The sequence below is a fragment of the Magnolia sinica genome, chromosome 9, assembly GCF_029962835.1.
Source record: "Magnolia sinica isolate HGM2019 chromosome 9, MsV1, whole genome shotgun sequence".
Classification (NCBI taxonomy): domain Eukaryota; kingdom Viridiplantae; phylum Streptophyta; class Magnoliopsida; order Magnoliales; family Magnoliaceae; genus Magnolia; species Magnolia sinica.
The window spans coordinates 77,557,489-77,584,150 of NC_080581.1; the positions used below are offsets into that span (position 1 = coordinate 77,557,489).

A 26,662-nucleotide genomic window follows, 5' to 3' on the forward strand; every position below is an offset into this window, starting at 1 on the left:
ATGGCTCTCCCCTTTTCTTCTAAAAACCCATCATTTCTCATTGTCTTCTTTTTATCATCTCTTCTCTTTCTCAATACCCAACAATGCAACCATCACCACTTCTCTGCTTTGCTCGACTTAAAGAATGGCTTTTACTTCCCTCCTCTCCCCTCTTGGAATTCAAACAACTCCGATTGCTGCTCTTGGGAAGGCATCACGTGTGATGGACCCACTGGTCACGTGATCAGCCTCGACCTCAGTGGCCTTCGGATCAGGGGTCGGATTGATTTTGAAAGCCTCTTTCGTCTTCGGAGCCTGCGAAGGCTCAACCTCGCTTACAATGATTTTGATGGCTCTCCAATCCCATCTGGGTTTGAACAGCTCACCAGTTTGACCCATCTCAACCTCTCTCAGTTATCCTTTTATGGCCAAATCCCACTGGAAATCTCCCGCTTGATCACTTTGGTTTCTCTCGATCTTTCTTTCAATCTATATTACAATGGTTCATCCTTCAAATTCCTGAAACTCGAAAACCCAAGCATTGGAGCAGTCGTCCAAAACCTGTCCAATCTGAGTGAACTCTATCTGGACTGGGTACACATCTTACTGCAGGGCCAGACCTTAGATTTGCCACTCCCTACTCTCCGCAAGTTGATCTTACAAGAATGTGATATTTCAGGCTCCATCTATTCTTCCCTTTTGCAGCTCCATTTCTTATCTGAACTCGACCTCAGCGGAAACAATCTATCCTCTGCAGTGCCCAATTTCATAGGGAACTTATCCTCATTGACGTCCCTGCTCCTTACAGATTGTGGATTGCATGGAAAATTCCCTCAGAGTGTTTTCCAGATGACAAATCTACAAATCATTGGCATATCAGACAATCCACTTGTAGCTATCAATTTGCCAGAGTTCCCTCAAAACAATACTCTACAGCAATTGATCCTTTCACACACTGGACTTTCAGGAAAGTTACCAGATTCTCTCAGTAATCTCAAATTCTTGACTCATTTAGACCTCAGCAATTGCAACTTGTCAGGATCATTACCATCCTCACTTTGGAACCTTACCAAACTGCAATATCTGGATCTTTCATCCAATAAATTGAGCGGCCCAATTCCTTCTTCATATGGAAATGAGCTTCTGAATCTCAAAGAGATAGGCTTACAGAATAATTTGCTTAATGGGACCATTCCATCATCATTGCTTTCACTCCCATCATTATATCAGCTGGACCTCACAGGTAACCAATTTAGTGGTCAACTTGGTGAGTTCCACAATGCCTCTTCTTCACTGCTGGAGTACATCCATTTGGGTAACAATAAATTGCAGGGGATGATACCCAGATTTATCTTTCAACTTACCAAGCTTCAAACACTTAAGGTTTCTTCCAATAATTTCAGTGGTGTTGTAGAGATGGGCTTATTTCAAAACCTCAAAAAACTTTACTCTCTGGATCTTTCAGATAACAACTTGTCAGTCCAATATGGCAGTGGTAATTCCACATTTGTTTTCATCCCCCAGTTTCAATCTTTGTTGTTACGATCTTGCAACATCACCACATTTCCAAATTTCTTGAGAAATCAAGTGCAGTTGAGGCAACTGGACCTTTCCTACAATAAAATTAGTGGTGAAATACCCAAATGGATATGGGAGGTTGGCAATGGGTTTTTATACTCTTTAAATCTTTCTCACAATGTTCTGCAGGGAATGGAACCATCTCCCCATCTTTCGTTGAGTTCCTTGCAATACCTTGACCTTAGCTCCAACAAGCTAGAAGGCTCACTTCCTATCCCACCACCTTCCATCTTTTTCTTTTCAGTTTCAAACAATAGCCTTGGTGGTGAAATCCCTCGATCAGTTTGCAATGCAACATACCTAACAGCCCTTGATTTATCTCACAATCACTTCATTGGTCAGATTCCACCATGTTTGGGTGAGATTGGTGATGCCCTGTCTGTGTTGAATCTTCAAGGAAATGCTTTCAATGGCACCTTACTTCAGACATTTAAAGAGGGATGCAACATACAAACGCTTGATCTCAGTGGGAATCAATTAGAGGGCCAAGTGCCAAGGTCTCTGGCTAATTGCAAAATGTTGGAGTTATTAAACTTGGGAAACAATCACATACATGACACCTTCCCTTTATGGTTGGGAGATTTGTCCCAGTTGCGTGTTCTTGTCTTGAGATCCAACCAATTTCATGGCACCATTGGGCATCCTCTAACAAATCAAGTTTTTCCTCTGTTACAAATTTTCGACCTCTCTTTCAATAGCTTTGAGGGTAATTTGCCATCAAATATGTTCAAGAGCTGGAAGGCAATGATGGAAGACGACAAATCCCAATCTTTGGTCCTTGGAAAAATGATAAACAGAAGTTCCATATACTATCAAAACAAAGTGTCTGTAGTGAGCAAAGGGCTAATGATGGAAGTGGTAAAGATCCTTACTGCCTTCACTGTAGTGGATCTCTCGGAGAACAAATTTCATGGGGATATCCCGGAATCAATTGGGGATCTAAAGTCACTCCTTGTGCTCACTATGTCCAACAATGATTTAACCGGCGGAATTCCAACATCACTTCAGAATCTAAGGGATTTAGAGTCATTAGATCTCTCGCAAAATAAATTGTCTGGAGAGATCCCTTGGCAGCTAACAGATCTAACATTCCTTGCAGTGTTGAATCTCTCACAAAATTTCCTCGTGGGAAAAATACCACAAAGCCGGCAATTTCTTACATTTAACAGCGAATCATTCAAAGAGAACTCAGGATTGTGTGGACCTCCACTATCAAAGAAATGCGAAGATGCAGAGAGTGCACCACCGTCCCCTCTGTCAACATTACAATCTGAAAGGAAATATGATTGGGAATTAATGTGGATAGGATTTGGAGTTGGACACGGAGTAGGCGTAGGGATGCTTTTCTGGACCCTAGCACTTTGGAGGAAGGGAAGGAGAGAATTCTATATATTTATTAATAGAATGCTTTCCTTAATTTTTCCTTCCATGGTGTTTCCTAAATGGCAATGATGGTGAGATGATTGGAGCTATGTTAAATATTTTTTTACAGTTCGTGTCTAAAAAAAAAAAAAAAAAAAGAAGCTTTAGTTGTTTTCTCCTTTTTGTAATTTTGTGTATTTTGCTTTTTGTGTGTGTGTGTGTGTGTGTGTGTATTTTGCTTGGTCTATATGATATGTGTGGCAGTTGTTTCTTGTATTTGCATCTACTTGAATGGTTGTACATGACTATTTTCAAATCAATAAAATTACAGGTGGTGTGCTCCCACCTTTCTGCAAACAGATAAAAATAATGTCCAAGTTATCTCTTTGTTTTCAAATTTTGGCCCACCTCAACAACAAGATAACTTAATCTATGAGTTGAATGATCTAACTAATGTTGCCTACCTAGCCATTGGTCTTTTTTTTTTTTTTTTTCCTGATGGTCTAGACAAATGTGGGCTAAGCAAATTAACATTCAACAAAGAATGGTACAAATGTGGGCTAAGCAAACATTTAGACGAAGAAGAGTGGTGTTTCATGTATATTTTATATTTTATATTTTTCGATCATCACACACAGAGTTCTTTCACCTTCCCACATCCATGTACATAGGGTGTAACCGTATAAGAGTAATCACTTGTTACTATGTGGTGATTTTCGAGTTGGACTTTTGTGATGCCAAAAAGAAGCGTGGAAATCATCATCACATGCAGTTTTCTACTTGCAAGGGAACACTTGGCCAGTCTAACCAAGCGATATGGGCTGTGCATTATGTCCAGGATGTATTTCTTAGGCCACCATGTAAAATTCCGACCAAATAAGATGATTCATACCATCTGAACAATAACTATTTAGTGGACAATCAACATAATTTATGGGAAAGTAGGCCTATTGAGCAGTGAGCCATCCATCTGTTAGGCCCATCGTCTATTGCTTACAGTTCTAAAGAATCAATTTTATCAGAAAATCATAACCATCCCAACCATGGTTTGGCAATAAATAAAGAAGTCCCATGCACATATGGATGGATTAGATCATTCAACTGATGTGATTTTCATATTGCAGCACAGGAAATGCTTGCTAGAACTAGTAAACATCTTGTGCAATTGACTGGACCATGCAAGTGTCCTACTACGAGGAGTCATTGATGAGAATAGAAAACTTGTCTTTGATTGAAAATGGTGATTGTTGAATGTATCAAATGAGAATTGTAAATGTAGATTGAAAGAAAAAAAAATTGTACACGTGGAAAGTATGTAATTAGATACTGGATGAAACCTTGCAAAAATTTGTACACGTGGAAAGTATGTAATTAAATACTGGATGAAACCTTGTTTAATAGCATATTTGGTTTGGCTCACTTAGTCTCACGGGTCCTTACTCTTGCTCCAGTGGTAGACACTCAGGAGTTTCAACACCTGGTCAAGGGTTCGAGTACCCATGGGTGGTGAAATCTCACTATGGCGTGAGTGTGTGTGCTTATTAAAAAAATAATAATTTATGCCCAGCATGCGCAGTCCAGAGCAGACATCTTCTCTATGGTTTAAAACCTATTTATGCATAAGAATATATAAAACAACAACAATAATAATAAGGACATCACGCCCTTGAAAGGCGGAATATAGCTAGGATATATTTGTACCAAAAAAAAAAGAAAAAGAGTAAGGATAGATTCCTGTGAAGAGGTGGAATAAACATGAGCAAGCTCATCCCAAGTTCAGTGCATCAATCTCAATTACATGCATGTGTGCCAGCATCAATCTCGATTACATGTGTTAGATGTGTCAATGTGCAAATTCAAGGTGCTTTACAAACAGCTTTTCTTGCATCCAAATAGCCCTTTATATATATATATATATATATATATATATATATATATTGTCGTGTTGCTTTGAGTAAGAATATAGAAAATAGGGAAGTTTCCTTCTTTCTTCCTCTCTTTTCTCTTCTTCACTTTCTAATTACAATAATAAAGATAAGACTTCATGGTATTTAAACAACCAATCATCAAAACCTAATCACTCCTTTGACATATAGCAATCATCTTGCAAGCCACACCACCCTCAAAGAATATCCTTTCTTCTTTTCTTCCCTAAAGTTTTGCTATAAAAGAATAAAAGATAGATCTACAATTTATATGTTCTTCTATTTCTCCAACTTTCTCAGATCTTTTACTTTCAATATCTTTAACTCTTTTTTTAAAGTCCATATTTTGAATTTCAAGATCATCTATTGCTTCAAAACCTAAGATTCTCTTTACTTTTCTTTTATCTTCTCACATTTTTCTTTACCTTCCCCTTCCATTTTTTTATTTAGATAAAAGCCCATAAATTATGATTCCATCACTCTCTCCAAATTAATCCCCAACTTCACCTCACTCTCCAAAATCATCTACAACCCTGGTTCTCTTTTTTAAAACCATCTCCAAAGACCATCTCATTCACCAAAACTTATTCAAAATCATTCCATTGACTTCTATAATTCCTTCTCTCTTCAAAGGCTCTCCTTCTTCCTCAATGCATCCCTTCCTTCCCAATGTCTTTAAGCATGCTTCTCTAATTGATGCAAACTAAATTAAAAAAAATGATACCTTTCTTATTTGAAAAGGCCATACCGACAAGGCCGTTAGAGGCAGGGAATGATGGGCCATATGGATATAACATCCATCGCTACCTATGACTACTAAGCATTCAAATTAAAGAGAAATGGAAATCTCCAATCCTGAATATTCCAAATAGTTGGAAAATGATTACATGGCCTTTGCTCGTTGTCACAGGCTGCATTGTCAGATATGCCGATCCACAAATCACAACAATGCTAATTGCCTTCACTTTTCGACTCTTTTTATTTGGATAAATGTTCCACGAGGCCTTCACAACAATAACCACCTAGTCAATATGCCCTTATGCATTCCTTCAAACAAATTTCTCGAAATCATTACGGCTCCCAAATTATTATTGGTAACCCATCATGTCTACTTTTTTTTTCCTTACGCTCTGCCCGTCTCCTATCAAACTTCTTCTAGTTCCTCTTCATCTTTCAACCCCTCTATGCCATACTACTTCTAGTTCCTCTTCATCTTTCAACCCGTCTGTGCCAAACTTCAACAAACCCAAACCTCAATTTGAACCTAGATGGATAGTACAACCCATGCCTAAGGATTGGTGATGGCATTACATTACCTATTACTTGCATGGTCGTCGTCACCTCGACATATATTCAAAAGAAAATTTATTCAAGCTTGACAATTTTCCAATACTTTCAAAGAGTCATTTATTTTATTTTTTATTTTTATTTTTATAAACACTCATTGTAAAAGGCCCAAAAGGACATGCAGGAAGGCATTATGAAAATATTGATGACTTATGATCTTACTAAAGGTATAGCCCTTGATGGAGTCAAATAGGGAAACCAGATTCATATAGCCAACCCCAGGTAGTTGGAATAAAGCTTAGATAATGATAATGATGCTGACACTCCTCGTTTGTGAAGGATCTTTACAATCAGAAAATCCTCGCTAAAGGAGTGATGAGTGGCAACCTATATTTTCTAAGCAATGAAGTATGCCACATTGTCACAAGTAAAATCTCTGTTCTTTTCTTCTTTTTTCCTTCTTTTTTATAGTAAATTAGGCCATATTAGTTATAGCACTTTGATGCAATCATCCAACAAGCAGCTCATCTCTTATAACAATGTTCCCAGAGAATGGCATGTCCTAATTTACAAGTTAGGAAAGTGCATATGGCTTCCCATTCCTTTGTCAAATAAATGCACTTCTTATTTTCTAAAATTTATGGACAGTGATTTGTGGACCAGCTACCTTCTATTTCTAGTAGTCCAAGCTGTTGATGATGTGGGACACATAAGGGATGGGCCATCACCCTGAAGCCTCCCAAGTTCAAAGATGTTATTCCATTAAACATAGAAATCATGCCACATAATTCATCATTTGTACTAATGACAGGTCACAACAAATTTTAGGCCAAAGTTGTACTGTGACGCCAAAAGGTGGAGATGATCCTTTCACACCAGGCTCACTTCAGAAAGCGACAATTGTCACACATCTCAAATAAAGGTGTCCTCTCGAATATAAGAAAAATGCAACTGATAATGAATGAACTATACCTGGAAATTCAATACTTACTAGTCTAGCCAATGCACCTGATTCAGACCATCCGATTAATTAACCGCTTCTTGGATGGACCATAACCGAAACCCAAATTGATTAAATGATGTTAACAGTTGGATCAATGGACCTACTATTGACAGACAAAGTCAAAAAATCCAGGGGAAGCAACATCCAAGGGGTAAGCATACCAATTGAACCGTCAGAAGTCGCACACAAGATGATTCCTTTCAACAGTCCATTTGAAGGAACAAATCAGATGGTTAGGATTGTTGGATGTGTAATTTTTTGGCTATGACCTATCCAAGATGAGTGGTTAAACTTCTCTACACAAGACGGCTACAAACACATGCTACATACAATAACCATGGAAATTACATATACATGGCCCTTATCGCGGCATTTGTGTTACTATAGTTTATTAGCAACATCTATTGTAGGTACGAAAACGTCTGTCTTCCTTCAGCAACTCAGATCGACAGACCATGGTTGGGACAATGGCAACAAAGCCAAATCCAACATTTGAGTTTTCAAAGAGAAGGCCAGTCTCCAAGCTCTAGGCTACTTTTGCTCCTGGTACCTTCCACATACTCTGCATTGGAAGAAACATAACAAAATGAGGGAGAATAACTAGTAAGATGCTAAGCAATCTAGTCCAAAGATGAGAAGGCAAAGAGAGATTACAAGAGGTTCATCATCCAAATCTCCTGCAGCTCCTCTGTCAGAAGAATCCATTTTCTCCTGTCTGATTCTTCTAGGTCTGATGAGGCCTCTCGTTCCTCCTCCTTTGCGGCTGCTAAAGGAGATGCTTGTTCATTTGCAAAATCATCTAATAAGAAAAAAAGTAGGACATGAGAAACCAAAAGAATAGAGAAGAGCTCTACCATGGTTAAAAGACTCGTTGATTCAGATCAACTCATTCAGTCCTCAGTCAAAGTCACGAATCACTAAACTCAAGGATGAATGGGGGGGATCACTCGAGGTGTCGAACCGGGTTGGATATCACCTAGTTCGAGTTGACTCATCCAAGTTACACCCATGACCTAAATAGTACGTATCTTAAGACCATAATTAAATCCTTCCACAAAATGATGTGTTAAGTGCCACTCATTAATTTTTTAAGAGGTAGCTAAATCAATATTTTAAGAAAATTTATCAGCTACACTGATTACAGCAGAGTACTATTCTCATTTCTCAGTGAGGGTGTGAAGAGCATGTAACAAACATCATAGCCACAACACGGAGCAGATGGCACTCAGTGAGGTTGCAAGGGTAAGGACAGAAGTGCATGTATTGAATTTGGCACCAACAACAGGTAACAGTAAGCCAATGGATGAAATTATCATCTTGTGGGCATTTTGCATTTCCCTAGGTGAACAAGAGACAAACCATTGATTTTGAAAGTGGCAGTAGCTTTACCTGAATTAACTTCATTGACTTCAGGACAAGTGTCGGGGTGAGAATCTGATAATTCAGGGGTAGCTCTTCCTTCAGCGTAATTGCTGGCATTAGCACCAATGTTGCTTTCTGACATTCCACTATGGCTATTCTTTACATTTTTCTTTATAGTCGTTTTCCTCCTGAATCTAGAAGGTGAAAGCATGTCACAAATTTTCAGAATTCACTAAGCAAGAAAGATAGTTAAATACCCACAACATACAAATTCCATACTTCTTATAAGGATTCTTATTTCGTCTTGGGGCACCATGTGTCCTACTTTTTTCCTTCTTGGCTGACCTGTAGCAACAACAATGTACAAGATGTATAATGGAAATTGCATTCTCGAAACCAAGTACCCTGCCTGGTATGGCTACTTGTAAGACTGGATTTTTTATTCCTAGTCCCCAACATATGCCAATTTGCCACCTGTACATCAGGCCATTCATCGGGTGGACCCCCACCTTGAAACTGGTGTGAACAGATAAAATGGCTCACCAGGCCATTAGGTGTGACACACATATGCCAGATAATGATTGTAAGTGTCAATTATTTAATCCGTTGGCCTACCAGATGAGCACTCTGACCTAGCCATTGGGCCATGACACATACATGGGGACCATGGGTCCCAGCAGATGAACAACCCAGAACAAGCACACACCAGTCAATTGGCATCTGCGAGTTGAGTAAGATTCATAATCCTACCATCACCGGTAGTCATCTCATTGCTCAGAAACCAAACTATTCACATAGGTCAGTTGGGGTATGAAATCACATCATTCCGCCCACTACAATGACAACGGACTTGGCACCAGTTAGTTGCATAAAGTGGAAGAGAAAGCAGTGGTGGATTTGGGTGCAGGAGCAGTGAAGCAGCATGTCCAAAATGTTGCGAGTATGAACTCCTAGGAAGTAAAGAGCAGGCAAATTAGTTTAAACCAGAAGAAAAGGTAGAAGAATTTCAGACGAGTTTAAAATCGGCAAAGCATCCCATACAGCGGATCCATTCAGGACCCTCATATCAGTTTTTACAATGTTGTGGTTCAAAATACCTAATCTGTGCATAATATCAACCATATACTGCCCAAACTGTATTTTAATTAACTAAAATGACACAAAACTGAATCATGGAAAGAAAAGCTTTTGACAGTGATACTTACATTCCTTTGGATGGGGAAACATTCGATGATTTAAGTCGCTGGAAAAAGGTTGAACACATTATATTCCGTGCTAAAAGTTTGCAATTTAGCCAAAGAAGAAAAGATTGCTCGATAATAGATAGATCAATACCTTGCTAGGCTCGGAACCTTCACTAATAACATCCCACTTCTCCTTATCTAACTGGAGAACTTCCACATCTCCATCGTCATATAGTATCTTTGAAGCAAATATCATTCAGCAAGTCTTCAAGGAAGGGGACAATTTGGACAGGGATAATTAAGAGAAGTACAGGGATAATTAAGAGAAGTACACAAGTCTCATACTTTACCACGTGTTTCTTCTTTCCTGGGTTATAAGATTGCACAACACCTTCATAAATCCTGCAGGTAAGAATAGTGGAGTTTACAATAAATACGGTGTTAAACAAGTCCATCCTAACAACTCAGCTTCCTGTTATCTCAAAATTTTTTACTTCCATGCTAAGAAGCCATGAAGTTGAGCTATCCCTACACACACACACACACTCAAAAAAAAAAAAAACAAAAACAAAAAAAAACAAAAACAAAAACAAAAACAGAAACAGAAACCAAAAAAAATAAAAATAAAATAAAATCGAGTCATCCCAACTAAAAGAACTAGGAGTTCAAGATTATAATGATTTAGGGCATGTTCAAGTGTGCCCCCAAGTTGTGCTTTACAAGGCTACCCTAGCATATTTAACGCCCTCGGTTTAGGCAACAAGGAAGAAGGCCCCACACTGAGCAATCTTCTGCTTTACAGCCTTTTCCAACCCAACATGATTGAAGTGGTAACAAGGTCCTACTATTATTTCAACCATGATTTGGCAGTAGCGCAGTTTCTGTCTTGGGAATTGGGAGCAGTAATCTTTAACTAGTAACAGAATTTTGTCCAAGAATAAAAGGTGGAAAAGAAAGACATCTCCAACCAACACATAAAATGTGATTAATTAAATGTTGTTACCCAAGGTTCTCTAATACTGACAACTATCGTACGTAACAGCCAACGCACACTACATATCTTTCTTTCTTTTTTTTTCTCTCTTTCAGGAAATGCTTATATGTTGTAAGTTCCACAAAATCATAATGTCAAACAAAACAGTTACTGTTTATCTAGGAAATTATCTGGCTAGTCAATATTGTTTGAATGCTACCATCAACTGATGAGTAAGAAAACTTAAACAGGAAGTTAAGAATATAGTAACATGAAATGGCACATAATGTAGTACATAAAACCAAAACCTTGCATCAGATAAATAACTTATGACACAAACATGTGGATTTGCATCCCCAACCAAACATACCATCAGTACCTTTCCCATTATATTTTGGAAGATAGTATTGTAGAAAGACTTTCCTTTTCCCTTTTTGGGAAACTCCTGATTGCCCACCTTCACATCTGTGCATCAGCACAAAAAGAAAAAAAATGCAATTGCCTTATAAATTATAAAGCTTACATTGGAACAGAGGTGGCTAGGTTGTCTCAAGGACACAAGTTAACCTTGAATTTTCAGTCAGAGTAAGGAAATTCTACTATTAGCATGCATTTGCATTTCAAAATCAGCATGGCCTTTGCATATATCTTTTTTCTAGTGCCATGTATCAATGCAGCAAAGATCATAGGGGACACAAGGCTAAATGACTAAGATGCATATGATGGTAAGTATTCACAGTACCAAATGTAAGTGGCTTGTATGTAATCGCTAATGTTTTTATGAATAAAATCAATTAAAGCTAGTGATCCTAAACTTATACATAATATGTATTCCTTGAAAATATTTAAAGCATCCAAATCTGAGAAAACAAAAGCCGAAGACTACCTCAATAATATGACAAAAGAACCATTGAAATTATTGACAAGCTATTATGTATAATTATAATAATAATTGACGCAACACCCTCTCATATAATTTATGACCTATATATGTATATGCAAGTTACTTATATTTGATTTGCACAGATCATGAGGGACACAACGCAACATGCCCAAAATATATATATTTGTAAGAACTTCTAGCATCAAATATAAGTAGCTTGCATATAACTGTTAATGTTTCTATGACAATGCCACTAATGAACGTAATCTTACACCATGTGCACTTTTAAGATATCCTTCCAAATCCTAGAAAACAAAAGCCAACAACAACCCGAATAATATAACAGACAATAGCACACTTAAGCTACCATGAAGTTGGATGCTCCAATTCCTATTGCTTTGTTCTGATCATGCAGCTGCAGTGTGCGGTCTATTTTGAGAGACAGCAGAGGATGTTGGATAAAGCAGAGGATGTTGAATTGGGTTCTATGCAATGTGGATGCTACTGTTCCAGTGCAGTTGAGCACAGGTGGTTTGCTGTGGACAGCTATGATTTGTTCTTGCCTTTTTTTAGTGGTTTTAGATTGTTTTATGTTTTGTCTTCTCTATAATGTTTTACTTCTGCTATGGAGTTATATGATAAATGAGGGACAAAAAAATTTTGTGGCACCCACCCAAAATTGTGTATAGCATTGTTCTCAATCAACTACAACGACAAGTTACAATGCACCTCACGTATAATGTATGACCTATTTAAGTGTATGAGCATTAGTGTTAAGTAATTCTAGAATATTATATGAAAAAAAAATGTCTTTTATACCAAAAGCATAACTATATTGGCAAATCTGTAACTTTAAGTTCATTTATTTTTTATGGGTAAAAAGTTTTGCTAAAAGAGCTAAGAAGCATTACAGATGTGGAAAGCATTCCAACACACATATGCTCACTCAACACTAAAATCCATTTCTTCTTCTCAAAAGAAACTTCTTTAAAATGCTGAAATTATTTTTGGCCCTTGTATTTTGGCATATATAATGGCCATTGAAAATTAGGCTCAGACACTTCTATCAATATGTAACACCTAGCACCTATGCCTGCACAATTTTCCCAAATTGCATACACAGAACAGGGAAATATAAACACAGATTTAAATGTAACTGGATATTGGCTTGTAGAATCCTCATTTAGAGCAATTAAAAGACAAGTAAATTGTACATAGCAACAAATGCAACAGAGTAAGGATACCAGTAAATTGATTCAAATGCTTGAACCTCCTTGCATTCATCAACATTAGGACATGAAGGATGATGTGAAAGTGCAAGGAGCAAATATGTGAGAATATTTTCTAGATAAGTGGAGGACGAGTTCACATCACGTTGCATAGAAAGTTGGAGTGCCTTTAGTCAGTGACACATTTGAACAACTTCCATTAGGTTATGCTTGTCCTGTGGAATCAATATGACAAAGATAGAAAGACATTAGCCAGTATAACTTCATCCCCATTCATACAGGCTAGAAAAGGCACAACATTCAGTGAAATGCAGCATAGAGAAAATTTATGAAGTAATTGGTCTATAAAATAAATTATAACAAATACTTAAAGTCAAAAATAAAAAGTTTATGAGGAAAAGCTTCAATACATTTCTCTTCTACTTGATCCGCATAAATAGCCTCTGTACAGTTTTAGATCCTATAGTTTAGGACCGTAATTGATAAATATAAGGAAAGCTATAACTACCGAGATACAATCAAATATTTACAGAAATTCTAGTCTATCTGTACAGCTAGCAGTAGAGACAAATCAGGAGCTTGGATCATGGAGAACCAACTTGGAGATAATTACTCCCAATTGTCAACACTTCCCCTCAAGTTAGTGCATATATGTTGCTCATGCCTAGTTTGTTGAGACAGCCATTAAACGCCTGGTTCGACACTGCTTTGGTCAGCACATCAGCAAGCTGGTCTTGAGATCGAACATGAAGAACTTCAATCAACTTTGCTTCCAGTTTTTCCTTGATAAAATGCCTATCAACCTCAACATGCTTAGTTCTATCATGTTGAACTGGGTTATGAGCAATGTCACATGCTGCCTTGTTGTCACAGTATAACTTCATAGGGCTGACTTGCTTAATGTGTAAGTCTTGCATCAGATTTCTGATCCACAACCCTTAGCCATTCCTCTGTATTCGGCCTCAGCACTGGATCTAGCAACTACCTCTTGTTTTTTACTTCGCCAAGTAACCAGATTTCCTACTACAAACATGAAATAAACAGATGTAGAACGTCTATCCTCAATAGACCCGGCGCAATCAGCATCTGTATAGCCTTATGACCCAGATTGCCTTATGAGCAATGTCACATGCTGCCTTGTTGTCACAGTATAACTTCATAGGGCTGACTTGCTTAATGTGTAAGTCTTGCATCAGATTTCTGATCCACAACAATTCACATATTGCCTTAGCCATTCCTTTGTATTCGGCCTCAGCACTGGATCTAGCAACTACCTCTTGTTTTTTACTTCGCCAAGTAACCAGATTTCCTCCTACAAACGTGAAATAACTAGATGTGGAATGTCTATCCTCAATAGACCCAGCCCAATCAGCATCTGTATAGCCTTTAACATCCAAACTATCTCCTTTTGTGAATAAAATCCCCTTTCCTGGAGATGCCTTCAGGTAGCGTAAGATACGGTTGACAGCATTCATATGTTCTTCGCTTGGGAAGTGCATAAATTGACTGACAACACTTAACGCATAAACTAGATCAGGCCGAGTATGTGCAAGATACATTAATCTTCCAACCAGTCTCTGATAGAGTTCCTTGTTAGTAGGAACTTGATTCGGATGCACACCCAGTTTCAGATTTTCTTCCATAGGAGTGCTAGTTGGACTACATGCTGTCATACCAGTTTCTTTCAATAAGTCTAAGGCATATTTCCGTTGTGACAGAAAAATACCTTTATTTGATCTTGAAACTTCAATTCCAAGAAAATACTTCAATTCACCAAGATCCTTCATTTCAAACTCACGGGCAAGATGCTCCTGCAGTGCTTTCCTATCTTCAGGATCATTTCTAGTTATTATCATATCATTAACGTACACAATAAGGGCCGTGATTCGTTCTTCATTATGCTTCAAGAAGAGAGTGTGATCCGAGTTACTTTGCTTGTAACCAATAGACCTCATAAAGTTTGTGAACCTTCCAAACCACGCTCTAGGAGACTACTTCAAACCATACAGGGATTTTCTCAACCTACAGACCGGTTTATTGCCTCTAGTTTGCAGATTACATCCAGGAGGCAATTCCATATATACTTCTTCTTAGAGATCTCCATGCAAAAATGCATTCTTTGCATCAAATTGGTGCAAAGGTCAGTCAAGATTCACCGCTAGAGATAGTAGAATACGAACAGTACTAATTTTGGCCACTGGTGCGAATGTCTCCATATAATCAATTCCATATGTTTGAGTATATCCCTTGGCGACAAGTCTTACTTTGAACCGTTCGATAGTTCCATCAGCCTTGTATTTAATGGTGAAGACCCACCTACATCTAACAGGTATCTTCTCTTCAGGCAAGTCAACAACTTCTCATGTTGAGTTCTTTTGAAGGGACTTCATTTCTTCATTCATCGCCTCCCTCCTTCGAGGATCTTTTAAAGCTTCCTGCACACTATTAGGAATACCTACAATAGTAGGATACATAGTTGCTTAAGAGATACTTAGATTTGGAGTTAAGAATAGGTTCACAGCTAACTTTGGGTTTCCCTCTTGTGGCTCGATCAGGTAACGTTTTTAGGTGAGGTTTAGATTCAGAATTTACCTGAGACATAGGCATGGAATCGACTGAAGAAGACAATTGGTTAGCCGGTACATCATGAGAGGTAACGTTTTTAGGTGAGGTTCAGATTCAGAATTTACTTGAGACACGGGCATGGAATCAATGAAGAAGACAATTGGTTAGCCGGTACGTCATGAGAGGAAGAAGATGGCTGAGACAATGACAACACTTCCATTTGCTCTTGATTCTCACCCCTGTTATCTATGGTGTCATCGTCACTTGGACATTCACCACTAGTTTCCAAATTCCTATTATCCACGGCGTCACCATCACTCGGACATTCACCACTAGCTTCCAAATTGTCACCACTTATAAGATCCAAGTTGTCCAAAGGATGATGGAAAGTCTGCAATTCATCTCTATTCTCCCCCTGCAGTGGAGGCTCGGAGGAAGAATAATACATATCATCTTCGTGAAAGACCACATCAAGTGTAACATAAAGCTTTCGAGAAGGGGGGTGATAACACCGATAGCCTTTTTGATGCAAGGCATAGACAACAAATACACACCGAAGGGCACAGGTTCCAACTTATTTCTCAAGGGTTTGTGAAGGTGCACAAAGGCTACACATCCAAAAACTTTAGGAGGCAAATTCGGTATGGTAGGAGCATGTATAGTATTATGGAGGGCATAAAAGGGAGTTTGAAATTGTAGGGAATGAGAGGGTACACAGTTGATGAGGTAGGCTGCAGCGGTGATGGCTTCTCCCCAATAACTGATAGGCATGTGAGCCCCAAACAAGGAAGCATGAACAATTTCAAGAAGGTGACGGTTTTTTCGCTCTGCTACCCCATTTTGTTGAGGGGAGTAAGGGCAAGTCGTCAAATGAACAATCCCATGGAAATTAAGGTACTGTTTCAAGTTTTGATTAATAAATTGTCCACCATTATCAGTACGAAGAACCTAAATATTAGATTGATATTGAGTGGCTATCATTTTGTGAAATTGCTGAAACAGGGAACTAACTTCACTCTTTGATTTCATTAAACAAACCCAAGTCATACGAGTGTAATCATTAATAAATGAATCAAACCAACGTGCTCCACTCAAAGAAGAAGTATTTGCAGGCCCCCATACATCAGAGTGAATAACCATAAAAGGTACAGGACTCCTATTCATACTAATGGGAAATGGAACAAGATGACTTTTAGCCAGTTCACAAATATCACACTTGAAGTCTGAAATAGTTAATTGAGAAAAGAGCTTTGGAAACAATTTCTGTAAATATCCAAAAGATGCATGACCTAAATTTCTTGCCACAACCACATTTCTGAATTCTGAAGTATGTCAGACGTATCAGCTGAGAAAACTTGAGCTAACTGGTTTGAACTTGCTGACATTAAATCAAGATAGTAGAGCTTCCCTCTCCTAGTACCACAACCAATTGTCTTCCGAGTCTGGATGTCCTTAAACACACAAAGGTTAGGCCAAAAAATCACAATACAGTTCAAAGCAAGGGTTATTTGAGTGACAAACAATAAGTTATGATTAAGAGAAGGAACAACCAGAACAGAATCCAAATTCAAATTTTTGGTAAGGGAAATTGAACCTTCTCCAACAACGGGAGAGGAAGTACTGTTGGCTGTGGACACTATATGTTGGTTTGAGGGTTTCATGGACTGAATATGATTACTGTCAAAGGTCATGTGATCTGTGGCACCCGAATCAATTATCCATTCACTATGACTAACAGGAGCAAAAGTATGAAAGGCCTTACCAGCGTTCCCAGATGTAGCAATGAAAGAAGAGGCTTGCTCAGGAGTGCTGGTGCTGGTGGAAGGTTCGACCACGGCTACAGAAGCATGATGATTTGACTTTGAATTTCGTTTGCGGGGTGCCTTGGCAGGATCCCACCATTCTAGATACCCAATCAATTCATAGCACTGTGAGTTAGTATGTCCGGTTTCACCACAATGAGTACACACACGTTCTGATTTTGCAGTTCCTATTTCATAGCTACGATTAGATGACCGATTTTGATCAATAGTATGATTCGGCGGACCAAATGTTTGATCTGATTTCGGATGTGTTTGTGATTGTTGAGGCTTGACTCGGCGCGCCACCATGGCAGATGACTTTGAGTGTTCAGGTTCACCATTCAATGCAGCTCGGCGAACAGAATCACGACGAACATATGCATAAGTTTCTTCAAGATCAAGTGCAGGATCCTTCCTAAGAATCTCACCTCGAATTTGTTCAAAATCTATATCTAGTCCATTCAAGAAGATATGCACCCGCAGTCTCTCAACTGATTTTTTATAGGCGACAATATCTTTGGGATCCTTCATGACAATCCTATCACGATGATCTAGCTCTTGAAAGATTTCTACCAGATCACCATAATAGGTGGAACGAGGGCGACCCAACCTGCTTGGTAGAGAATGCCCGTTGATTCAATGCAAAAAGTCGCGATTCATCTGACCCATCATAGAAAGCTTTGGCCAGTGCAGTCCAGATTTCACGTGCAGTAGACAGTCTAAGATAGCGCTTCATAATCTCCAGTGACATCAAAGTCAGCAACCGTCCTTTGACCTTTTGATTTTCAGCATACCACTTCGCATAGGAAGCATCAGTAACCTGCGGAGGAGGTGTTTCACCCTTAAGGTATTCAAGCTTCTCACATCCTGCCATCTGCATTTACATGATTTTGGACCAGACATCATAATTGACTTCGGTAAGAATGACACTGGTTGTGAAGCCGGGGTTTTCTGATTGCACATGGATAACTGGTACAGAGGATGATTCGAGTTTGTCGTTAGTCATGGTGCGAGGAGTATATGAGAATTCAGGCTATGATGATATAGAACTAATAATAAGAACCACTTTGATACCAAGTCAAAAATAAAAAGTTTATGAGGAAAAGCTTCAATACATTTCTCTTCTACTTGATCGGCATAAATAGCCTTTGTACAGTTTTAGATCCCATAGTTTAGGACCGTAATTGATAAATATAAGGAAAGCTATAACTACCAAGATACAATCAAATATTTACAGAAATTCTAGTCTATCTGTACAGCTAGCAGTAGAGACAAATCAGGAGCTTGAATCATGGAGAACCAACTTGAAGATAATTGCTCCCAATTGTCAACACTTACCTCTATAAACTCAAGTGGATGGGATCCAGTTATGTTGAATAAGAAGCCACATGCATACTTCGCATCCAGAAGCCTTTCCTTTATATATTGGAGTACTTTGCTGAGGAATAGCTTCCTAGCTTGTGGGTAGACATCCTGCATGCCAAGATAAAGTCAGTTGCAACTAGTGGGAAAGATGTTAAAATCTCTGTATAAGCAAACATCATCTGTTTTTAGATCTGTTTTTAGATGACAAAAGGCAATGGAACAATCAACACATTTTATTTTTATACTAAGAATGGGAATACAATGCTAAGTAAACAACCATTTGCAACAAACTTCCGCATGAAAAAAAGAAAAAGAAAAGCTCATGTGATGATCTTAAAGTCAAATTAAAGACATCAATTGGTATTTTTTTATCCGAGTACTTTGACAGGCACATGACAACTTTTACTTCAGCGAGCCTTTGATGGGTCTTTTCCACAGTACTGCAAGATGAGAAAGTCCCCTGGTATAATTCTACTTCCAACTACTTAAAACAAGAGATAATTCATATGCAAATTACAAATGTAAAATGAAGGCGAGGATGGCAATCGCCAAGAGGTGAAATTGTTATTCGTGATAGTAGACCTACAATGCCTTGATTTTCTATCCTTTGAAATCTCTCCAAAAGAAATTATGGTCTTTAGGATTTCCAATATGTTTTCTATCCATGGGTGCAGATGAGCATCTTTAAATGGTAAAAAACTTTTCATGAAGGTTTTAATGCCAAATACCTGCAATGCAAAATCAGAGAGAAAAAAAAAATGAAGAGGAACAAAGTGGGGATATTAGCAGTGAAAGCAAACTTTATATGGTAACTGGATTGCAGAAAATCTTAACAATTTTAGAGAATTAGTTGTTAAATGTATTAATATTTCATAACATGAAATAACTAGAGAATAATAAACTATTCATACCCTAACTGACCTTCAATAAACAAAGTTCACTTTGTTTTACCCAAGAGGATCTTCTACTTCAGGGAATAGAGATAAATATATCTAAATGAGAATATCTTATCTAAATGGGAGAAACATACAATAAGGTGCATAAGATGGCTCACTTTTGTAATGGCTAAAGATGGCATAAATTTCCACACTCTAATATTTTGCTCATCATGATCCAGGAACTATGCTACAAAACAGGGAGGTAGATGATAACTTATGATAATGGAAGGAACCTGGGTAATGCAAAAAAAAAAAAAAAAAAAAAAAAAAAACACATGGTAACAGTGAGATGCAGCAAGTTACAATATGTTAAGATGTGAGTTTTTATTTATTTATTTGTTTATCACTTCCCATTAAATCATCCATTTTAAAAGAAAACCAAATAGATCGAATGGATGCTGGAATGAATAAGATGAAACTTGAAATATGCTCAAGTTCAATTACAGTAATGATGCACATGCAGAGTAAAGTCCAAGGCCCAAATCACTATATACATAGACCTTAACTTTCTAAGAATATCAAGTCAGGTAAAGACTAGGTCTACTATTTCCCGACTAGGCAAGGAGCCAGGTCGAGTTCTTGAGTTTCTGAACTACGACGAATGTGACCTGCCCCAAAAATCATGCTCATCCACTCATAATGCAATGCGCATGGTACATTCAATGATAGCTAGAAACGGTTCCACAATTTTAAAAATAAATAATTTTAGAATTTTTAAGGAAATTTATTTTTATTTTTTAAAAATTTTTTTTTTTTTGAAAAAGAAACTTATCATTAAATATTTAAAATGTTGTACCATTATGAAGGAGTATAACCTGAAATTGCACTAATCAGATAATACAAATATTTCCTTGAGTTACCATGAAATGTACGGTTAGAAAGAAAATGGCAAGTAGCTGAATTTGGCATGCCAAATCAAAATGTTAGTATCTTATGATCTGTGTGATTTCCAAGCTACACCTCATTCACAACAGCTCCTAATTTGTATGACATGGACTGTTTATTCATTCATGTTATTCTTTTGACTGGCCACAATTTATATGGTATTGGAAAGAGGACATTCATGTATGCTTAGCTTTTGAGCAGTAGGTGGGCCAATGATTCAATGATACATGTCAGGACTTCAAAATATTGCAGTAAGGGTTGTGTCTTGCAAAAAAAAAAAAAACAGATGAACCAAGAAAAAATCAACAACAACACACATCCAACTAAAAAAAGTACCGCATTTGTTGATAATATGTTCCAACCTAAACGTCTTTTGGAAGTGGTCCATCCAATGTCAGTCCAACTGACAAATGGTTTAGATCCATGAACTATGATCCCCATTTATAAAAACAAAAAAAAAAAAAACCTGACTTTCATTTAAAGTAGAGGATAGTCTAAACTTTTAATCTTGTCAGGTGGCGTTCAATGCTATTTCTATTCAATGAATGAACTACGTCCCACCCACACATGATCAACCATCATACTTGTAATGTATAAATAAATAAAAAACGAAAATTTAATAAACTTGAAATATCAAAACCTGTTGAGCTCAGTTACATAATAAAAAAATGATCAACCATTGTACTTGTAATGTAACGTTACGGCTTTTGTTTTGGAATGGCCTTATTTTTGTCGTGCCCATGCATCCGACTAGGATGTATCTTCTGAATGGATTGAATGGCGTATAATAGATATGTTGGGCCTCATGCCCTGCCTAATTAAAATGTTTTAATGGTTGGGCTTTCCCACACTAATGATCTTCAGGTATAGGAGTGAAGTTGAATGGGTGCACCTTATGGACGGATTAGATATGGGTCCTACACCACACTGGACCCCACAAACCGCATTCTAGAATAATCCTGTTATAGAAATGTGTTAGGTGAGAAATGTAGATGGGAGAAAAAAGAGGAGCTAAGTGCATAGATGAGGGACAAAAGGGTTTACAACGCCTGTTTTACGCATCGCATAAAACACTCAGGCTGGCATATGAAATGTTGCCTATTTGAAATTCATTCCCTCCATCAGGTGTACATGAAAAAGATCATCCGGATAGAACAATGTGAATTGCACCTAAAGCCTTTAAGTTTGAGCATTGTGAACCACCTGAGTTTTGGATCAAGCTGATTTTCGTATATAACCACGATCCAAGTGAGTCCCATCTGATGAACAGATTTGATGCAAGATACATTCCATGCTGACCACACAAACACTAACCTATGGTTGGGGTCCTATTTTCATTGTTCCCTGTGGTGTGGGACACCTGAGTTGTGGGTTTAAATGATTTTTGGCCATAGGGCATAGAAAGGAGGAATACAACTGATGGACAGATTTGATCTTACATATACAACATGGTGGTATATGAAGGATGATGTGAGCAAGACACCATCCCATGGTGGAATCCTCATTTATAGCAATTAAGAGACCGGAAATTTGTACAGAGCAACGAATGAAACAGAAGAGCAAGGATACAAGTAAATTGATTCAAATGCTTGAACCTCTTTGCATTCATCAACATTAGGTTATGAAGGATGATGTGCAAGTGTATGAACCAAATATGTGAGAATACTTTCACATCATGTTGCATAGAATAACACATTTGAATAACATCCATTATGTTTGTATGATGGAATCAATATGATAAAGATACAACAAAGACATTATCTAGTATAAGACACTTCAACCCCATTCATACAGGCATGAAAAGGCAAAATATTCAGTGAAATGCAGCTTAGAGAAACTTTTCCAAGTGATTGTTCTATAGAATAAATTATAACAAATACTCACCTCTTTAAACTTGAGTGGATGGGATCCAGTTATGCTGAATAAGAAGCCACAAGCATACCTCGCATCCCTTAGTGTTGTCTTCTATTTCTTGGAGCAGAGATAATTATATCCAAAGGAGAAGATCTTATCAAAATGGGAGAAATATATAATGGCATGCATAAGATGCTTAATTTTTTAAAGACTAAAAAAGGCATACACAAATAGCCACAATTTCGCCCTCTGGTTTCAAAAACAGGCATTGTAGTTTGCGTTATGCATCCCAGAGATTGCAGTACAACAGGCAGATTTTCTCGTCTCCGGTATACCCACAAGCTTTTGTAATCAGTAGGAAACTAAATTGTTATTAGAAGTAGGTCAATCACCATAGTGTGCTGTCCAGGTGTCTGACATTGTGGCCTCTGTTCTGATGTGAGTTCAGTCACAACCAGCTGCTACCCTTTTCCTACACTTCTGCTTTCTCTTCTCCTTGCTGTTGAGAAGTGCCAACTCCAGCATATCTCTGTAGTTTTCCCTCTCAAGTATGCAATGTTCTCTGTGTGGTGGAGTGGCCCAGCTGTGTGGTGTTGTGATTGTTGTGAGCAGAGGAATACGGATGAGGTAGAGCCACCTCTCCATGGTACACTTGACAGGGTAATCTTTAGATTGGGACCATTCATCCAACTCTTCTCAAAGTAAGATCAAACAGTTAAAAAGATCTAAGAATCTTATCAATCAGATTGCGGCCTCAAAGAATCTATAAAAAAAAAAAAATGAAAATAGTTAACAGTCCAATATTCAATAGAGTTAATTAATTGAGGGAAAATGATAAATAGGATTCTATATATAACCTCTTTGATTTTTGAAAAGTAAGCCGTACCATGATATGGCGGTAGATGAATAGACCCCGATTGATACATCACCTACCCCATGAAGTAGACAGATGGTATATTGTCAGGCTGTACAGTTCATCTTGTTTTGTCAAGATTTATCATCACGACCCAACTACCTAAGAAGTATCGCGTGGTGTGCTACACGCCAATGAAATCAGTGGTGCGTAGACACGACCCAGTTCTGTGAGCCGCACCGTGATGTTTGTGGTATATCTAGAGCGTCCATCCATTTTATAGCTTGGGTTAAAAAATGAGATAGATCCAAAGCTCAAGAGGACGACAATACAGAAAGCAGTGTAGGTTGAACGTCTGCCACTGAAAACTTCTCAGGGTTCATAGAGTTTTGAATCAGTTGGATATTTGTGTGTTTTACTTTCTCCTTGTATGTGTGGCCTTACGACAGGTTGAATGGCAAATAAATGTCATTCTAGGCTCAATAAAGTTTCAAGGTGGGCATCATTATCTTAATTCTTTTTATGGTGTGGTCCACTTGAAGATGGATCTACTTCATTTTTGGACCCATTTCTTAAAATGCTATCATAAAATGGTCGGAGAGCATAGATAACATAAATCATGGTGGGGCCAGTAGAAATTGATGACGTCAACACAACATCCGCACGGTAGTGTTTTGCACATCACGCAATCTGCATCCACTCTTACTCATGCAGAGGCGGACATTGACCTGACAGTGGGTGTACTAACAATCTAACAAAAAAAAAAGGACGGACATTGACCTGGCAGCGCTCTGTGAGGCCACATTAACATGTGTTTTTATCCACACGGTCAATCTACTTTAATGGTTGATAAGGAATCAGCCTAAAAAGGCTGCAGCTTCAAAGGCACAGCCGCACAAGTGGGAATCCGCGTCCACCTTCTATACAACTTTATTTCATCCTGCTGGACCTTTTTGTGTCTATTCAACATCCTTCAGAAGGCCTGTCGCATGAACTTCCTCACAAGAAGTTATGTGAGGCTCCACGTGATACTTCGGAAAAATCCACTTGTCTGCTCATATTATTTTAAGACATGCCCAAAAAATAAGTAGGTCCAATACTAAAGTGGGCTTGACTATGGGAAAGTGGTTGTAGACATGACTACAATGGAAACCTCTTACTGTGATGTTTATGTACCTCTTTGGCATCCAAACTGGTTAGAGATTATTTTATGGGAGGCGAATCGGATTGCGTACTTACTAAGTAGGCTTTTATCCCACTGAGTAAACTCTGCTTGGCCCATCTTGCAATGTATGTGGTTTATTCATGATGTCCATCCATTTTTCCATATTATTTTAGGGATTGAGCCCAAAATTGAAGCATATCCAAAACTCAAATGTAACACAGCACGGGAAACTGTGGGAATAATGATATCCACCAGTGAAACCTTACTAGGGCTTACAATGATGTTTATTTTTCATCCAACCTGTTCATAAAATTACAAAATGGGGACGAAGGGAAAACACAAATGTCAGCTTGATCCAAAAAATTTATGGTGCTTAAGAATTATATTCAATGATAAAAGTTCAATTCACACTGTTGTCTACTTGAGCGTTGGATATGCTTTACTTTTTTCGCGTAAGCCCTAAAATTATTTGTTAATATTGAAAGAAGTCCACGTAACCAGACGAACTCACTACACGCAGCGGACATCACCCGATACTCGGCTTCTGTGTTCGATTTAGAAACAGTGGCCTGCTTCTTATACTTCCAAGAGATGAGAGAAGTGCCGAGAAAGACACAATAGCCAGTGATAGATCTTCATGTGAGAGCGCAACCGGCCCAATCAGCATCCGAATAAGCACGAAGGTCCAGAGGCGCCATGGAGGAGAAGAACATGGATCGATATAAAGTTCCACGAAGGTACCATAGGATGCGCAACACCGCAGTCATATGAAGAGTCCAAGGAGCAGAAACAAACTGAGTGACGACTTGGATAACGTAGGCAATACCAGGGCGAGTCATAGTTAAGTAAAGCAGACTCCTAACCAAACAGCGGTATAAGTCGGGCTGTGCAAGTAAATCACCATCGTCACGGTCATAGTGAACGTTAAGTTCTAAAGGAGTCTGAACTGTCTTCTGATCTCTCAATGATGCCAATGTGAGAAGATCCTTGGTATATTTACGCTGGCTGACCAGGATCCCACGGTTGGAAGTATGTTAGATGGCCGAGGTCTTTTATCTTGAAGGATGATTGCAGAACTTCCTTTAAAGCCGAAATGCCAGTAGCATTGCTATCAGTTAGGAGGAGGTCGTCAACATAGACCAGAACAATGACAATTCTGTACGCAATGGTGCGCAAAAATAAAGATGTGTCATGACCACTTTGAGTAAAGCCAGCACCAGAAACAATATCGTGAAAGTGTTGGAACCATGCCTGAGGTGCCTATTTGAGGTCGTACAGGGCTTTCTTTAGGCGACATACCTTATTGTCAGGGATTAAAGAGCCAATAGGAGGTTTCAAATATACGGTTTCTTGGAGGTCTCCATGAAGAAAGGCATTTTTCACATCTATCTGAGCGAGTGACCATGAGCGAATAGAAGATATAGCCATAAGAGTACGAACAATTTTCATCTTAGCTACGGGAATGAAAGTCTCATTGTAATCAATTCCGTATTCTTGTTTGTATTCCTGAGCGACAAATCAAGCCTTGTATCGATCCAATGATCCATCAAACTTGAGCTTGACAGAATAAATCCATTTGCTACCAATTAGCTGTTGGTCAGCAGGTCGAGTGATAATGTCCCATGTATGATTATCATCTAATGCCGCAAGTTCTTCTGTCATAGCCTTCTTCTAACAATCATGAGTAGTTGCCTAAGAGTATGAAGTAGGAATAAAAACAGTATCCAGAGTAGCATTTATGGCAGACATAGAGCATATCAAGCGATTAAGCACTCGATGTTCACGAGCGGAACGACGTATCGAGGTAGGTTCGGGATCTGTAATGGGTACAGTAGGTTCGGGTTGAGTAATAAGGGGTGGATTTGTACGTGGTTGACGTAAGTAAACCTGCAACAGACGAGGGAGAGTACTTGAGGCAAACAGAATTTCTGAAAAGGTGGTTAGACCAGGAGAGTTTGGAGTGTGAGGAGGAAAAGATGAATAAAAGGCAATGTGTTCAAGAAAAACAACATGTCGTGAAACCCGAACACGACGAGAAACCGGATCATAACATCAAAAACTCTTCTAAGTTTTTTCAAATCCCAAGTACATACATTTGACCAATTTTGGAGATAGTTTGTTACGTTCACGTGAAGCTAGGTGAACATAACAAATACAACCAAAAACACGAGATGTGGAATATGCAGGAGGTAAGCCGATGAGAACAAAGTAAGGAGATTTATTGTTTAGAACTTTAGTTGGCATTCGGTTAATCAAGTAGAGGGAATATAACATTGCTTCCACTCAGAAAGAACAAGAAACACTCATAACTGTCATTAGGTTGTTGGCAGTTTCAACAATATGACGATTTTTTCGTTCAGCCACCTTGTTCTGTTGTAGAGTATCAAAACAGGTGGTCTAATGAATAATCCCATGCCCTTGAAGAAATGTACCAAAATCAGTTGAGAGATATCCCCCCCTGAGTCAGAGC

The 26,662-nt window shown here is 38.4% G+C and overlaps 2 protein-coding genes and 1 long non-coding RNA gene across 5 annotated transcripts; 1 reads left to right on the forward strand and 2 right to left on the reverse strand.

Moving 5' to 3' along the window:
* Positions 1–7,664, forward strand: LOC131255178 (receptor-like protein 7). The gene is made up of 4 exons (XM_058255876.1): positions 1–1,635; positions 1,687–1,800; positions 1,900–2,883; positions 7,545–7,664. Exons 1-4 carry the CDS (start codon positions 1–3, stop codon positions 7,662–7,664), a joined length of 2,853 nt encoding a protein of 950 aa, XP_058111859.1.
* Positions 7,269–22,679, reverse strand: LOC131255760 (sister chromatid cohesion protein PDS5 homolog A-like). Of its 3 annotated transcripts, XM_058256567.1 has the most exons (7): positions 22,567–22,679; positions 9,832–9,918; positions 9,702–9,739; positions 8,776–8,841; positions 8,524–8,690; positions 7,789–7,933; positions 7,269–7,696 (listed from the first exon to the last, which is right to left on the reverse strand). In XM_058256567.1, exons 1-7 carry the CDS (start codon positions 22,567–22,569, stop codon positions 7,666–7,668), a joined length of 537 nt encoding a protein of 178 aa, XP_058112550.1. In that variant the 5' UTR covers positions 22,570–22,679; the 3' UTR covers positions 7,269–7,665. The 3 variants fall into 3 exon arrangements, with proteins under 3 accessions (XP_058112550.1, XP_058112549.1, XP_058112548.1); XM_058256566.1 differs by lacking the exon at positions 22,567–22,679 and having other exon boundaries at positions 9,832–9,940; XM_058256565.1 differs by lacking the exons at positions 9,702–9,739; positions 9,832–9,918; positions 22,567–22,679 and having other exon boundaries at positions 8,776–8,990.
* LOC131255762 (uncharacterized) lies at positions 11,017–18,679 on the reverse strand. Its single transcript, XR_009176379.1, has 3 exons — positions 18,471–18,679; positions 12,781–12,980; positions 11,017–11,118 (listed from the first exon to the last, which is right to left on the reverse strand). It is a non-coding gene; the product is annotated as an uncharacterized LOC131255762 (long non-coding RNA).
* Positions 22,680–26,662: the final 3,983 nt, after the last annotated feature.